We start from the raw sequence: 17,389 nt of genomic DNA, 5'->3' as shown, positions 1-17,389 counted from the left end.
TAACATAAAAATTGCTTTCCCTGGAAATGAATTTTTAAAGGGGTCAGGGAAGGGGAGAAGAAAAAAATGATGGGAAACCCTTACATTCCACAAAAATGAATCCCATTTGCACTACTGTTGTCTTATTTCAACCTCTGTGATAAAGATTATAATTAATATTAAACACACAAAATAAACTCTTGAGTCCTTCAATGATGAATGAGAGAATTGATTTAAACATTCTCATTACTAAAAAAGCCTTCAGATCTCACTAATTATATTAGACCATGAAACCTTACCTATTATAGTAGATCAAATAAATACTAATTACTATTTCCAAATAGCTGGCTGTAAATTATAAAATTCTCCCTTGCAACATCAGAAAGAACTGGTTACAACTTTATGTGCTCACCAAACCTAGAGAAGTCATTTTTCTAAAAGATTACATGAGCTTAGAGCTACCTAGTAAAGAAAGTGAAATCAGAAAAATTCTCAAAGTATCATTATGGTGGGGGGGGGGGGCGCATAGTAAGTGCTTGCATTTACAGAAAGAAAAAAGAAGAATGGGGAATAGAAGTATTACCTGAGGGCAGGAAATTCAGACAAAAGGTCCCTATTCCTGATGAAAGCAAGTAGTCAGTTGCCAGGGTTTCTTAGACTCTTCTGGTACTCATTTAGGTGATTATGCAATTCACAGCACATCAATCTCCACCACAGCCAGCAGGGAACGCTGCAGGGAATGGGTGGGTACACAGGGGGCACAGAAGGGAGCAAGTTTAAGGGAAGGGAGAGGAAAGGAATGATATGATAAAAATATTTAGCTGTGATGCACTTTAAAAAATACAGTTGTATTTCATACTGGATTAACCAAAGGCAAACACTGCATACATAGCTAAGATGAATTAACCATTTAGGATTTTCTGTCTACCACTGGTATTACTATTACTGTATTACATTCATATTTTTAAAAGAAATTTTATTAAAATTTTAATCAATGAAAATGAATTAGCTATTTTGTATACAAATTGTGTAAAGGATGAAGAATCTAGTTTAACACTAAATGAAATCAATTAAGATTGGCACTCTTCAAAACAAGCAACCTACAAATACAAATTAGCACATCAATTTAACTGCCAAGAGCCTCAATTAAAACTATAATCCTCATTTCTGAGAAAATTGAGGTACAAAATTACCTATGAAAAATAATCCATAAGCCAAAGAAAGATACAATAAAAGATTATATATACTCAAAAATGTAGTAAAGAACTATAGTATTTTCTAGGAAAAAAACATTTAAATTAAATTTTTTGGATATAAGTCAACTTTTTAAACGTGCCAAAAATGTATGTTGGGCAACCAATATATGTCCTATAAATTCCATGGAAGTCAAAGCAGTAGAACAAATTTATTTCTCCAGCCGGTTCAAATGTTTTAGAACAACTTCTACATAACATGGATGCTAAAGAAACTGTGGTGAACAAAGAAGCACAGACACTGCCCTTGCAATTTAAAGCTTATGAAGGTGATTCTGCCCTTAAAGAGATGACAATCAACAGAACTAACAAAAATGAAGCATCTGTTTTGATTTAAAAAAAAAAAGATATATTTTAAAACCTAAATGAGTTTTAAAATGAAGGAGATTAGCAAAGACTAACTTAGTTAAAATTGAAGTCTGAGATACAATGGTCTTTCGTGAAAGAATGCAGACAATCTGGCTACAGAAAGTAAGACAATAAAATACAGGTGGGGGAAAAAAGTACAATATTGGAAAATAAAATCTCTAGCAAACTGAATAAACTTTTAAAAAATTCCCTTAACTACTCTACATATTTGCCTTACATAATTATTTTGTATGCATGCCCTAGTCAAACAAATTTAATGACTATCTATTTCTATCCTCAAGTCATTTATGTGATTGTATTCCACTATTTCTTTACAAGCTAATCTAACAGACCACCTTTGTCTCATGATCTCTCCTGTTAAAAGTTGAATATAGTGGGCTGGGGTTGACTCAGAGGTAGAATGCTTGCCTAGCACGCTTGTGGCGCTAGATTTGATCCTCAACACCACATAAAATAAGTAAATAAAGGTATAAAACAATTAAAAAGAAAAAGTTGAATATAGTATTTTGCTTTAACCCTCTCATAAGACTTATATTCTATCTTTAATTCTATTTATTGATCCATCTACCAAAATGTTTCCATAAAGCATTCATATACCTTAATTTTCTTGTAATCCTATAGAACCTTCCATAAGTACTGGTAGGAAAAAAAATAAATGAACAACCTATCAATGAAGATAATAAGATAAAGCTCATATTTTTTGGTTGTCCCTTTTTATAGTATATCTCAGTTATATATAAAGTTGCTTCACAGCAGAAGTAAATGTTTGAGAAAGAAACTCAACATCTAAACGTATTGTTTTATCAAATTTTAAAATCACCAAATTTTCTGGTATCACTAAGTTACTCCTAAATATTAATTCTTTTTTTTTTTTTAAGAAAGAGTGAGTGAGAGAGAGTGAGAAAGAGGGAGAGAGAGAGAGAATTTTTTTAATATTCATTTTTTAGTATTTGGCGGACACAACATCTTCGTCTGTATGTGGTGCTGAGGACCGAACTCGGGCCGCACGCATGCCAGGCGAGCGCGCTACCGCTTGAGCCACATCCCCAGCCCCAATATTAATTCTTAATAACAAAAAAAATGGGTTTACAAATAGACAAGAGTGGAGGAAAACAACACCCAACGCTATGCTAATCAGTGGCAAAAAAAAAAAAAAGCCAGAGATCCTTTTCTTTCTTTTTTGAAAAATAAGTCAATCTCTATCAAAATCTTCAGTGTTAATACATAACTATTCTTGTTACAATAACAAGAATTGTTTCTTTCTACTACTGGGGATCGAACCCATGGATGCCCAGATACATCCTAAGCTCCTTTTAAAATTTTGAGACAGGGTCTTTCTTGCTAAGTAGCCCAGACTGGTCTCAAACTTGATATCCTCCTGCCTCAGTCTCCCAAGTAGCTGAGATTATAGGTGTGGGCCACCATGCCTGGCATAATAAATGTGCTTTTAAGAATTTTAAATTTGAATTCATTTGCTCATTAGGGTGCATAAAAATTAAAACAGTGGGCTGGGGTTGTGGTTCAGCAGTAGAGTACTTGCCTAGCACACACATGTGAGGCCCTGGGTGTGATCCTCAGCACCACATATAAATAAACAAAATAAAAGTATTGTGTCCACCTACAACTAACTAACTAAATAAATAAATATTTTAAAAAATTTTAATTAAAACTGGATGAATTTACAACTAATTGAACTGGCCCAGGATGGATTCCTTTGTATTTAATTGTAAGTTGAATGTTGAGGCAAGAAATGCTTTTTACACCTTAAGACAATGCCAATTTAAGCTTTAAATAACTACCAAGAGAATGGTGTAAAAAAAACAGCATTTTAAAAAATCATTAAAACAAAAAAAAAAAAGGGAGAGAGAACCATTTGTTATTCTATCATACCGATGAGCCTCCTTGGGGCCTCTCCTCAAAGTGGCCATCATAACAACACTGCTGGAAGCACAAAACAATTGGTTTCAGATTTGGCACATCTACTCTAGTTGGCACTAGTGGGCACTAGGACCACAAGCACAGCCCTGCTGAGGGAGGCAACTGTCAGACACATTAGTCTGGAAGCACACTAGCCTGGAAAAGTGCATTGGTGTTCCCTGAACCTAGGTGGGGCTCCTCTGAGAGATCTCTTTCTTAATAGTATTTTTAGATAGAAAGAGTATATAAACATAATAGAGATGTGGCTCCTGAGAGATCTTTCTTTTTAAAAAATTTTTATTTGTTCTTTTTAGACATCTCTTTCTTAATAGTATTTTTAAGTAGAAAAAGGGTACATACATATAAAGATAAAATCAAGCCTCAAAAGATTAATATAGAGATTTGAAAATTATATACAACATTCACCTTGGTGACAAGACATCTCAAAATAGGTCAATGAGTTCTCAGATGAACTATCGGTAAATATGAGGTCTGAAAAATCAAATAAACAATAAATTATTATATCCTGAATCATACTGGCTTCAGTTCTCAATTTTATTTTAATAACTTGGGTGTTGGCTCCTCAGTATTTATCCTGAAGAATTACAGTCATCATACTGTAGTAATACATGCATACCCATGTTTATAGCAGTACAACTTACAATAGCCAAACTATAGAACCAGCCAAGGCATTCATAAGGATGACTAGATAAAGAAAATGTGGCACATATTCACAATGGAATTTTATTGAGCCATAAAGAAAAAATGAAATTAAATTGCATTATGTTAAGCCAAAATCAGCAGGTCAAGGATTATGTTTTGGGAAGCTGGAGAAGAAAAAGGGAAAGAAAGGTTACGAGAATCTCATGAAAATCAAAAGGACATCAGTAGAGTACAAGAAAGGGACCATGAGGAGGGAAAGGAAAAATACTTGGAAATGATACTGACCAAAATATACTATTATATTGTGTGCATATACGAATATGTAACAAATTCCACCATTATGGACAAGTAAAATGCACCAATAAAAAATGAAAAACAAAAGCTTGGTGTCAATGTAACTCCTTATTTTTCACTCACAGAAACAAAGTCTTCTACTTGTATTTACAGCAAACTGAACTTCAATTACCAGTACCCACTGCTAAATACCAATGCATAATACTGTCTATGTAATATGCATAACTGTAAGCATATAAAATTGATAAAAGATTAGCTTATTAAATAAGAGCTTAGACTGGAAACTGCAGTACTAAGGCAAAGTGTAATACTGCAAAAAATAAAATTATCCAAGTAAAAAGAAATGAAGAAATTATGTTTCTGAACTTCAAGGAATTGCTGAGTCAAAATATTATGGTCCGGGGCTGGGGATGTGGCTCAAGCGGTAGCGCGCTCGCCTGGCATGCGTGCGGCCCGGGTTCGATCCTCAGCACCACGTACAAACAAAGATGTTGTGTCCGCCAATAACTAAAAAATAAATATTAAAATTTATAAAAAAAAATATATATATATTATGGTCCTCTAACTTCAAAAGGTTACAGAGCTTAAGGACTATAATCATCTTGTAAAGGATATGCAGCGGAGGATGGTAAAACACCATACAGGAGTAATAGGAGAGTGCTGAAAATTCAGTACAAGAAAAGCAAACTGAGCCGGGTGCAGTTGCGCACGCCAATAATCCCAGATGCTTAGGAGGATCATGAGTTCAAAGCCTGCCTCAGCGATGGTGAGGCACTAAGCAACTCAGTGAGACCCTGTCTCTAAACAAAATACAAAATAGGGCTGGGGATATGGCTCAGTGGTTCAGTGCCCCTGAGTTCAATCCCAGGTACCAAAAAGAAAAGAAAAGTAAACTGTTAGGTGGATACAATAACCTAAACCAGCAGAAGAGAAAAATCAAATAAAATGATAGTGGACCAGTAGCTTTACCACCCAGCATTATCTGTCAGACCTCAGGTAAAAGACAAATCTTAACATTTTAATAATCTCCTTCACTGACAGAGAAATAGATCCCTTCTGATTCTAAGAGGTAATATTACAACATGTACTAGAGCAAGTATTCAATTCTCATTTCGCTTGAAGTTTTCAAATCAATATGAAAATAACTTTTATAAGAATCAAAATCTGGTTCTAGTTGGAAATTAATGTGAAAGAAACAGAGTCCTGTTCTATTTCAGATATTTGTATATACTATTCTGCAGAGCATCCCTCAACTCACAATTCACTGTAGTAATTACTTACTGTACAATGCAAGGGATGACCACACAAAAACACTGCCATTGTTGTTGCCAAACTAAAACCTTTATTCTAAATCACATCACAAATAAAAAGGGAGAACGTCTCCATTTAGATAACCTAATATTCACCCAAATTAATGTATCCAAAATTGAACTCGAGTTTTCCCATAAGCCTGGTCCTTCTGCAGTCTTCTCTAGTTTAGTAAATTGCAATTTCATCTTGTCAGTTGCTTAATGTGAAAATCTTTGAAGTCATTCACTATTGTTCTCTCAATTCACCTCTGAAGGTCAATCCTGGCTCTATCTTCAAAGTGTATCTAAGAACTATTTCAACATGTTACTGGTATCATCTACCTTGGTACCAGTAACTTGATTAGTTAATAATCTCATCTTTGGCCTACTGTTTTTGCTCTTGTCCTATTTCCCACACTGCTGCCACAGTGATCTTCGGCTGACAGGCTTCCAGTAGCTTCCAATTTCACTCAGAGTCAAAGTCAAAGTCATTATGAATTCCCACATTATCTGGCCTTCGTATTCTCTTTGATCTCTTCTTTATCCCTCTTCATTCCACCTATAGTAGAGGCTCTCCCACCTCAAGACCCTTTGCATTTGCTCCCACCACCTCTTTCAGTTCTCTTCCCAAATAATACCTTCTCAATTCAGCATTCCCAAATCACCAAATTTAAAACCGCAAACTCTAAATAAGAACAAATCCCACCATTATGTACAACTATAATGCACCAATAAAAAATGTAAAAAACACCACAAACTCCATTTCTACCTTCCTGAACTTCCTATCCACTTTCCCTTTGTTATTTTTTCCAAATGTACTTAACACAAATTGATATATTATGATTTCACTTATTGACTTACTGTCTTCCTCCTCTAATTAAAATGTAAACACTTACGAGAGTAGAGATTTTTTACTATTTTGTTAACTGCTATATCCATAGCACTCTGGAGCAGTATTGCATAAAGCAGGCACTGAGTAAATTATGTGTTAAACAACTAATATATCTAATGTAAAATCCATGTTATTAGAAATTCTGGAAAATGAATACTGTCAATTTAAAGAAACCAAAATTTACTCTAAAACAAACCCCAAACTGCCCAACATAGTAGGACTCACCTGTAATCATAGCAGCTAGGGAGGCTGAGGCAGGAGGATCCCAAGTTCAAAGCTAGCCTCAGCAACTTAGCAACCTAAAGAGACCCTGTCTCAATAAAAACAATTTAAAAAAGGGCTGGGGATGTGGCTAAGTGGTTAAGAACTTCTGGGTTAAATTCTTTTTTTTTTTTTTAATATTTATTTATTTATTTTTCAGTGGACACAACATCTTTGTTTGTATGTGGTGCTGAGGATCGAACCCGGGCCACACGCATGCCAGGCAAGCGCGCTACCACTTGAGCCACATCCCCAGCCCCTGGGTTAAATTCTTGGAACCAAAAAACAAAACAACCATGACCAATTTACTTATAATCCAAAAAGCAATACTTAACTCATTTTTTTCCCCAGTTGCCTACTCTAAGTAAACCCATCTCACAAATTTCATATGGCAGGACAGTTTAGAAATAGCTATAGTTAGTGATCCTACTCATGCCTCTCATATCAAAATAGAATTACTGAAATTTCCCAAGAGCTGAGACTTACCCATCCTTGTATCCCTAATTCCCAATATTTGGCACATGCAAGTGCTTAAAAACCCAAAATAGATACATTCTCAAAAATTATTTATTTATTAAGTTTTACCATAAAAGTGAAGCATGTGAATAATCAGCCTTTAAATAATGACATGAAATTATTATTTGACAGTATAAGCAACAGACGACTCTATGTCACAATGATATTTATAGACCTCGCAATATTCATTTCCGATTACATGCACCCAAACTTCTCTTTAGCAACTTACTTCCATGGCCATGTCTGAGCAAACTAGGCTGATCTTGGCCTCTAAAATCTTAAAGCTTCAAGATGACACTTTTAGACAAAAACTGCAATCCCTGCAAACTCTCATTTCTTTTTGCTACTGCTCTTCTACCTGGATAGCACTTGCAATTCTCTGAGGTTCTTTCCTTTTTCTCCAGATGGTATCTTCTCTCCTCTTTCCTTTAGAGGCCCATCCTACCAACACCTTGTGAGGTACTCTATACTTGAATCACACTGCCATTCAATCACAAAATCCTGCAACCCTTCCTTATCTCCACAAGAATATTCTGAACATTCAGTGGTCTTCTCAGCCACCTGCTCCTTCTATTTGTTCCTTCCTCCTAGTTTACAGAACAAGTCATATCAAGACCATCTTTGGAACAGGTCTGGATCCAATCCTTTCCAACTCTCATTCTCCGACTTTCCTATGAATTCTGAAAGACATCAATATCCTACCAATACATTAGTTTTCTACTTGAGTTACTTGAAGGCTCTATATTTTCACCTGATGTTGCTCCTGAACCCTATATTCCAAAAACCAGACTTCTATACTGATCATATCACTCTTTTATCTGGAATTCTTTTAATTAGCATTCACTCTCCAACTCAGGGAGTAAGTTCAATTTCCTTAACATAGCAAACCAGGATCCTGGAAATCTAATTTACTTCACTATTACACACACAAGCAAAGCAGCAACCTTGACTCAAAATAATTCTGACCATAACCATAACTTTGTTGTACATCCCTTTGCCATTGTTAATTGATCTAGGAATAGACAGAACTGGGTCACATAGAATTCCTGTCCCAGGAATCTGATATTTGACAGGAGAGATCAGAGACTAGGAATTTTGAGAGATGGGTCAGCATCTCTCAATTGTGGTTCTCAATCAGGAGCAATTTTGTCCTCCAGTGGATGTTTGGCAATGTCTAGAAGCATTAAACATCCTATAAGAGACAGAACAGCCCTCCACAACAAAGAATTATCTAGACCAAATGCCAATAATACTGAGATTCAGAAACCCTGCTCCAAGAGGAAGGTTCAGGAATTCTTTCAATGAGTTTTTAGGAGTTGGATGGTTCCTGCCCTTCTCTTGATTTGCCATTGAGATCTTCCTTTGATTCTGTGACCTACCACAATAACTTTTTAAATATTTCAGGTTTCTGTTGTTTACAGACAATATAAGCTTAACTAGAAAAATTCCCTAGCTCAATCATTTGATACACATCAGTATACTTTAAACCAGTTTTTCAACCATCTAGATTATACTGACATTTGAGCCAAAAATTTGTTATTGTAGGGAACTGTGCTATGCATTATAGGATATTTAGCAGCATCCCTGGCCTCTACCAATAGTAGATGCCAATAATACCACCCCTCTAAGTCATGACAATAAAAAAAAGTCTCCAAGCTGGGCATGGTGGCACATGTCTATAATCACAATGGCTCAGGAAGCTGAGGCAGGAGGAACACAGTTCAAAGCCAGCCTCAGCAAAAGTAATATGCTAAAGCAACTCAGTGAGACCCTGTCTCTAAATAAAATATAAAATAGGGCTGGGGATGTGGCTCAGTGGTCCAGTGCCCTGAGTTCAATCCGCCATTACCTCCCCCAAAACCATTGACAAATGTCCCCTGAGGGGCAAAACTGCCTGTGGTTGACAATCACTGCTTTAAACTATACAGATTCCATCCATGCACTTGAATTTATGTCCTAGCAGCCAATTCCCAGTCCCCAGAAAACCTTATGTATAGATAGCACAGAATGCCCTGAGGCCAAGGGAATGAGAAGAAGATTTGTATCTGAATCTTCCCTACTGCTTTCACGTTCCTGCTTAACATATGACCTGAAAAAAACATACCTATACACACATGTATAAACACACACCAAGTAACAGATATGAAGATCTTGACCTGAAATGTCGCTCCCACTCCTATTTCTTTTCTTACATTTGCTATAACTTTTCTTTTTTAAAGAGAGAGAGGGGGGGGGGATTTTTTTTAATACTTATTTTTCAGTTTTTGGCAGACACAACATCTTTGTTTGTATGTGGTGCTGAAGATCGAACCCGGGCCGAACGCATGCCAGGCAAGCGCGCTACCACTTGAGCCACATCCCCAGCCCCAACTTTTTTATTTAAAAAAAAAAAACTTTCTACTCTTTTGTGGGAAAAAAAAAAAATTCTCTTAGAAAAGCCTCCAACAGGGCTGGGGTTGTAGTTCAGTAGTAGAGTCCCTGTCTAGCATGTTGAGGCATTGGGTTTGATTCTTAGAACTGCAAAATAAATAAATAGATAAATAAATTATAAAGGTCCACTGACAACTAAAAAAAAAAATTTTTTTAAACAAAGAAAACCTCAAACACATACCCTCTGCTGATCTAGTATAAAGGATCTGGGTAATTTCTCCTTCAAAGTATTTTCCTGTTCCACTTCTCTTAAAAATGTAATTTCTCAGGCTGGGTTTGTAACTCAGTGGTAGAGCACTTGCCTAGCACAGGTGAGGCACTGGGTTCAACTTTCAGCCCCACATAAAAATAAATCAATAAAGGTATTGTGTCCATCTATAACTAAAAATATTTTTTAAATGTAACTTCTCTAACCTTCTTCTCCCTCAAACACACTCCCTGTCCTCCAATGAGATTATTCAAGCACATAAACTTTTGATTCATGTAAAAGATGCTAGGAATACATACTAAAGAACAATTAGGCAAGGAACAGTATTATTTAAATTTATACTTCTCAACTAGTTCAGCATTTACTCAGCGCATTTGTCAATCTCTCAAGTACAATTATCTTTCATATTTTTCCAATAAATCAGCTTCTCAAATCCCTACATCTGCTCAACAATGTTAGTTTTAATCTCATAATTTTACTATACCTCAATATCAAGGCTCAGAGTGAGCATTCTCTCCTATTGTTTTCTAAATAATGTTCTTCCTTACTGGATGAATCCCTACATAAGATCCTACAGAACCAGGTCATTTTTTTATTTCTTTTCCAGGACTCAAAACTCATTAATGATTTAATTGCCCATTGCTTCTTAAAAAAACAAGAAAACTGGTCATCTTCAAATCTGTGATAATATGGGTAGCATATAGTCTTGCCTCAATGTGAGGGAAAGTCAGCTCAACCACACTATTCATTCAACATAAATAGTTACTGAGTGTCTAGTTATGCTAACCTCAAGAGAAAAATCTCTTCCTTCATGCAGTTTACATTCATTTAAGTAGTGCCAAATAGCAAATAAATATGTATTAGGACGGATAAGGATGAGTGCTACAGGAAAAAATAAAAGTAAGCAAAACAGATGAAGCATGGGGCCCACAATTTTCAACTGTGTGGTCAGGAAAAGACTCATTTGACGGAGTGCCATGGGTTGTGCCCACAGGCCACACTAGATGTCTATTATTAGAAAATTATTTATTTTGAGTATTTCCTGTTAAACTGTATTCCAGATCACCAGATCAATATAGTGACATCTTCATGACAATGGATAATCTATACAATTAAACTTGATGCAGACAATTTCAAAAGTTCATTCCTATTAGAATAAATATAATTTATCACAACACTTACCTTTTTTGTCTATTATAAATAGCCTTTAGATTAATCAATAACTATTTTTTTCTTAGAAAGTTAACAACAATATCACTAAATACAATGTTAACCAAAAATATGGATGCAACATTCTTCAGTCATCTAAGGCTGTTCTGAAGTATAAAATAAAATAACTGAAAATACAAGTATTCAAAAAACTCATTTCTGGAAAAAAAATCATCTTTACTATCTACCATAAAGCTATACAAATTATAAAGCAAGGACTTTCATGTGTAACTAATTAAAACAAATAAAAAATAATAATAAAGTAAGGACTTAATTCTAAATACATAGGTATTTTATGAAGTAAGCCATTACTCTTCGGTTCAAGAGTCCTTCTCAAATGGACTACAGGAGAATTAAACGCTAAGACACTTATTGATTGATATAAATTTTTGTCTAGGCATCTAGAGCGGTATTAGCTATATACCATAACCCGTGGAAAAACGAGACGGCATTCAAATCATTTTCTCAGGTCTGAATTTTCTTACGGAAATAGATAGGAGAAGGGGAGTGGGGCATCTGATAAAAGTATCTAAATAATGAAAGAAAAGAAAACCTTCTTCCAAAATAAGAGAGATCAACACTTTACTATATATATATGCAATTTTAAAAGAAACTTTCCAGTTAGTGAAAATATTAAGAAATACATATTCAAAAACGTTGTTAATTTGCTACATTAAAACAACTATATCATATTTAATGTTACAAGACAGGAAAATATTTGCTGAATCACAGAAGTACTGTTTTTGTTTCCCAACATATCACCTGTGGTATAAAATAATCTGGAAAATCAAGAATTATGTTTACTATAAAAAGCTATGGTTACACCGGAGTCTCTTCCTAAAATCAGTTTCAAGTAATCATTAGCTAACAAATTACAGAGGGATCCTAACCAAGTGCTGTGACTTCCTTGTTACCAACTTGGAACAAGATCCTACATTTAGCTTGTCTTGAGACAAATATGGAGAAGCCCAGAGCAGTAACAAACTGCCAGTTTACTGAGTCATGTTTCTGACTAAAACTGTGTTATGAAATGGAAAGAATGACATGTCTAGGGTTTAATCACACAGTTGTTAACGCCCTAAATTTAAGGGTCTCAAATGCAAAAGAAAGCAAAAACGCTCTTTAGGTAAGAATGATGTGGGACTAAAATGACTTTGGAAAGAACTTGCCAAATCTGGGAACTCTGTGTTTAGACCTAAAACAAATCCTAACTGTGCAAACAGGCACACCCTGTAATGCACCAGAACGGGTACGCCAGGTAAGGGGAATGGAGAACAATCAATCACAAGGTTAACGTTTCACTGGGAAGACAGCCTCAGCCCCAAGAGTCCACACAGCACCAGACGCCCTCGGTTAACGGAACCGCTCTGCTCAGAGACGGGCAAGCACCGAACCCTAGTTGGAACCTACCACATCAACCCGGTACCTGGCGACGCTTAGGTCAAATCCACCCAGGGCGCAGGCGTCCCCCAACCCCCGCGGCGCTTCTCTACGAGCTCGCCGGGGACAGAACCCACCCACGGCGGACTCCGAAGCCAGTCCCGGGCTCCGCAGGCGACTGGAGATCCGGCGCGGCGACCTCTGCCCGGACTGGAGCGGGACAGCCCCAGGGTCGCCTCCCGCAAGCTGCAAGCCCCCACGGCCCCCGAAGCCGCAGGTTGCCTCGAGTGCAGGATGGGGCGCAGGCAGACTGGCCCCCACGCCCGCGGCGCTCACTGACCTGGAGAGGTGCTTCAAGATCTGTTTCTTGATGATCCCAGCCATGGTGCCCAGGCAGGAGGCGCCGCGCTCTTGCTGAACCTCACAGCCCCCTCACGCCGTGGCCGTCTCCTCTCTGCCCGGGCTAACCCGGCCGGAGGAGAGGCGCTTGAGCGCTCACCCCAGGAGAGACTCGAGGCCCCGGCTGACGCCAACAGCCGCCGCCGCTGCCGCCGCCGAGAACCCCGAGCATGACGCTCAGGCCGCCGCGGCCGCCGCCGGCGCCATCTTGGCTGCAGCATCACCTAAGAGACCGGGGGAGGGTGAGGGTGGCGCGGCAGGCGCGGGCTAGGCGGGCGCGGGGCGGGGCCAACGCGACGTGTGGTGGGGCCAACGCGACGTGTGGTGGGAGGGGAAAGCCTCAGGCCACGCCCCACCGCCTGGACCTGCCGGCGGACTCTGGGCTGCCCTTATCTTACAGGGTCTTCAGACTCCAACCCCGTAACCTACTTAGACTTTACTCCTTCCTCTGCTCTCTCTGGTCTCTGTGCCTGCCTCCATCAATGAGTTGCCCTTCCACATACTACTTCTGTCTTCATTTCCTCAGAAATTGACCCACAAATTGCTCTACTTGCTTTTTTCTTTTGAGCTACTCGGCTTTGTTCATATGCCTCCTCGGGTTTTTGTTTTGTTTTGTTTTTTTCTCTTTTGCTAAGATCTTTCCTTAGCTAAATACTGCAATTTATTATTTGCCCTGAATATGCCAGTCCTAAGAGAAGTAAAAGTTTTCAACGTAGACTCAGGTGAGAAGCCCCAAATTCAAGTCCCGACTTTGGAATTTTCTAGTAGTGTTAACCTGGAGAAAATTAGTTTTGTCCTCACTTTAATCATGTCAGAGATATGATAAATTGTGGTATAAAGATGCATTAAGAATTGTAATACAATAATAATAATAATAATTGTAATAGAACTCAAAAAATAAATAAAGAGATTAAAAAAGAAATAGGTTAGTGTACTCACTGAAAGATGGCCGAGCTGGGGGGATTGTGCTGTTCATGCATCTAGGTAACTTTTGCTGGTCACCTATTGTGCAGGCAGTTTTCAGAAAATTGCAACGGAACAAAACAGTTACAATGTAGCCTCTTACGTGTATGATGGGGAACCCCCCTTACCCACTAATGAGAAGAGAGTTGCATGAAGTATACAACCTTCCCATAAATCTTACCAGTGGTTTACCAAAGAGTTTGCCACTTTCAATTATATACTGTTTATGAATGAAAGCAATCTGAGAGATTTGGGTTTTGAAAAAAAAAAAGTAATCTTTAAAAACCGCAAAAGTAAAATTGAACTACTTGGAAGCTCTGATCCACAAAAACAACTCATTGCTGAAAATCCCTATTATGGGGAACAACTCCTTTGAGCTTGTATAGCGGCCATGTCACAGGTGCTGGAGTCTTCCTAGAAAAGACTCACTAAAGCTGGCCATGCCCTGTGGAATATCAGGCCAGGCCACATGGAACTCAGTCCCTATGCTCAAGTGTGATGCTGTTTTTTAGCCCCAGACCTCACCTGTTGCTTCAGTCAACTTCCTGTTTCTTACCTTGAAAATAATTTTAATGGAGATCACTTGTATCTGTAGAGGAATAAACAAAATATCTTTGATTCAGTTTATGGGTACAGTAAGCATTTTCAGACTAGCTGAACCTTTCACTTTGTCCTACAAAATGGTGAAACAAAATAGAACACAATAAAGTAAAAATGACCTGAGGGTCCAGGTGATAACTGGATAGACTGGTCTACCTACAGTTTTATGGACAATCAACACAGGACAGGAGCTTTCTGCTTGCCTGTAAACCACTCTCTGCCCCCAGGCTCTTAGTTGTCACAATAACCTGGTCCATAGCAGCTCTCTGTATACATTAGAAGTGTTTTAGTTTACACACACACAGTGAGCACTTGTATATTTTAAAAGATAAAGAAGAGAGATTGGTGGAACTAATCTTCTCTTTTTAAAATTTATTTATTTTAAAAGTTATTTATTTATTTATCTTTTAGTAGTTGTAGATGGACAGCATGCCTTTATATCATTTGTTTATTTTTATGTGGTGCTAAGGATCAAACTCAGTGCCTCACATGTGCCAGACAAGTACTTTACTCTTTGTCTACCTCAGTTATTTCATCTAGTGGAGATAATATTAATAGTATCCAATCATTTAACAAAGTGCTTCATATATAGTAAACTTATTAAATGCTAGATTACTATTCATTATCATTACTAAAATCAGAAGCAAGTGCATGACCATTTAGAGACAGATGTACAATGGAGGTAGTATTTCAAAGATAAGAATGAGTCACTTTAATTTGTTAAAAATAATTTACCCTGAAATCAAAGAGCTGAATTTTTAAAAATATTTTTAAATTTATTTTTTAGTTTTAGGTGGACACATGTCTATTTTATTTTTATTTGGTGCTGAGGATAGAACTCAGTGTCCCATGCGTGATAGACAAGCACACTACCACTGAGTCATAACTCCAGCCCCCAAAAGATCTGAATTTGAAACTCCATATGCCTATTTTTTTTAGTTATGTGATTACAGGAAGTGTGTGGAACCTCTTTGAGCCCTGTAAGGTAATATGCTTCCATGAGATTGTGAGGATTAGCCAAGATAATAAAGCAAAACTACTTAGAAGAGTGCATAACACAATAGAATGATAGCTATTGTTATCCATTCACTAGGAAGAAGAGAGTATTTTGGCAAATGGAATACAATTATGAAAAAGGATAACAGTGTGAAAGTTCAAGGCTATACATGGTAGGTCATTAGAACAACATACAGATTCCTTTTCAAAATAATTTCAAAGAATCTCACAAGTTAATAATGATAATACTTTTTCATTGTGAAAAATGGTAATAATTTCACTTTTATTCTCTCTGGATTGATAGAATAAACAATACCACAAAACCAGCATGAAATCAGCAATGTTTCTAAATTAATTTACACATTTATTAATTGCTACTCAATTATCAAAGTATAATTTTGAAAAAAATAAAAGAATAACTATCATACAAATATGCAATGATTATACATCAATATTTATTAACCAGGCTGGGTACAGTGGTGCATGCCCGTAATCCCAGCGGCTAGGGAGGCTGAGGCAGGAGGATCACAAGTTCAGAGTCAGCCTCAGTAATTTAGCTAGGCCCTAAGCAATTCAGTGAGACCCTGTCTCTAAATAAAATATAAAAAGGGGCTGAGGATATGGCTCAATGTATAAGCGCCACTGGGTTCAATCCCTGGTACAAAAAAAAAAAAAAATACACACACACACACACACACACACACATATATATAATAATCCATTAATGCAGGAGCCAACAAGATAAGGTATAAGTCTGATCCCAGCATTAAGATGACTTAATGCATGTAAATCAATTAACACATATTCATTATTTTGTATATGAAATTACATTTTTTAATGCTCTTAAAATTATACATTGTCAAAATATACATATATTTGAAGAGTGGAATCTACATGCTTGAGATTCTTTGTGCCAAAATCTGCAAGAGGAGAGTGCATGGTGTGAAGGTGAAGAGAGTCAGAACTTTTACTGAAGGGTTTGTGCCAGAGCTAGTTCGACTGGCTCATGAAAACCAATCATGTGCATCACTTATGTACTCTGAGTTCAGTGTTTGGTGACTTCACAGTAGTTTGAAATCAACCATGATGATAGTATTCATGGCATAGAAACAAAAGAACACTATAATCCAGGGCTTATTTTCTCCTAGAGATCTAGTTGTTAAACTTTACTAGTACACTGATATAATATGGGTTGGAGGGAGATGAGATTTCATAAATGTGATAGCTGAACATTATTTCATAGGCAGTAGCAAGCCATGAAGACTTCTGGGAGGGCTGGGGATGTGGCTCAAGCGGTAGCGCGCTTACCTGGCATGCGTGCGTCCCAGGTTGGATCCTCAGCACCACATACAAAACAAAGATGTTGTGTCCGCCAACTAAAAAATATATATTAAAAAATTCTCTCTCTCTCTCTCTCTTTAAAAAAAAAAAGACTTCTGGGAGGGTGAGTTGGGGAAAACAATTGTATTTCTTATTTAGCAAAATATTTACTGACAATTATTCTTTCAGTACAGAGGATGAAGTAGATTGGAAACAGAAAGTTCATTGAGTAGGTGGTGGCATTATTTCATGTGAGAGATAAGACAGTATAAGTAGAGATGGAGGAAGGTCAATGACAGATTCTAGAGATCCAGTTAAGGATAAGCAATCAAGGCAATTGAGGTTTCTAGCTTGGAGCAATGGGTGGATCTTGGGGAACCCAATAATTGAGGTAAGTGGTATATATGGAACAAGCAGTTTTGGAGAAAATGTGGTGCAAATTTGTTGTCTC

The 17,389-nt window shown here is 37.2% G+C and overlaps 1 protein-coding gene across 3 annotated transcripts in view; it reads right to left on the bottom strand.

The window, feature by feature from the left end:
* Positions 1-13,276, bottom strand: part of Bltp3b (bridge-like lipid transfer protein family member 3B) — a 99,777-nt gene extending 86,501 nt beyond the window's left edge. Inside the window, exons 1-2 of one of the 3 annotated variants that reach the window (XM_046419334.2) lie at positions 13,001-13,276; positions 563-709 (exon numbers count right to left, since the gene is read on the bottom strand). Coding sequence is in view for 1 of the 3 variants with exons in the window: in XM_046419333.2 (XP_046275289.1) it covers positions 13,001-13,044 (44 nt within the window). In the remaining 2 variants the exon portion in view is untranslated. Of the gene's footprint in view, positions 1-562; positions 710-3,944; positions 3,988-13,000 lie in introns of those variants that run through there. The other 2 variants (XM_046419335.2, XM_046419333.2) reach the window with 2 other exon arrangements.
* Positions 13,277-17,389: the final 4,113 nt, after the last annotated feature.

The sequence above is a fragment of the Marmota monax genome, unplaced genomic scaffold (assembly GCF_021218885.2).
Source record: "Marmota monax isolate L192 unplaced genomic scaffold, Marmota_monax_Labrador192_F-V1.1 WCK01_AAM20220418_F8-fsc00036, whole genome shotgun sequence".
Lineage (NCBI taxonomy): Eukaryota > Metazoa > Chordata > Mammalia > Rodentia > Sciuridae > Marmota > Marmota monax.
The sequence above is the reverse complement of the archived record's forward strand: the minus strand, read 5'-3'. Positions and strand labels throughout refer to the sequence as shown.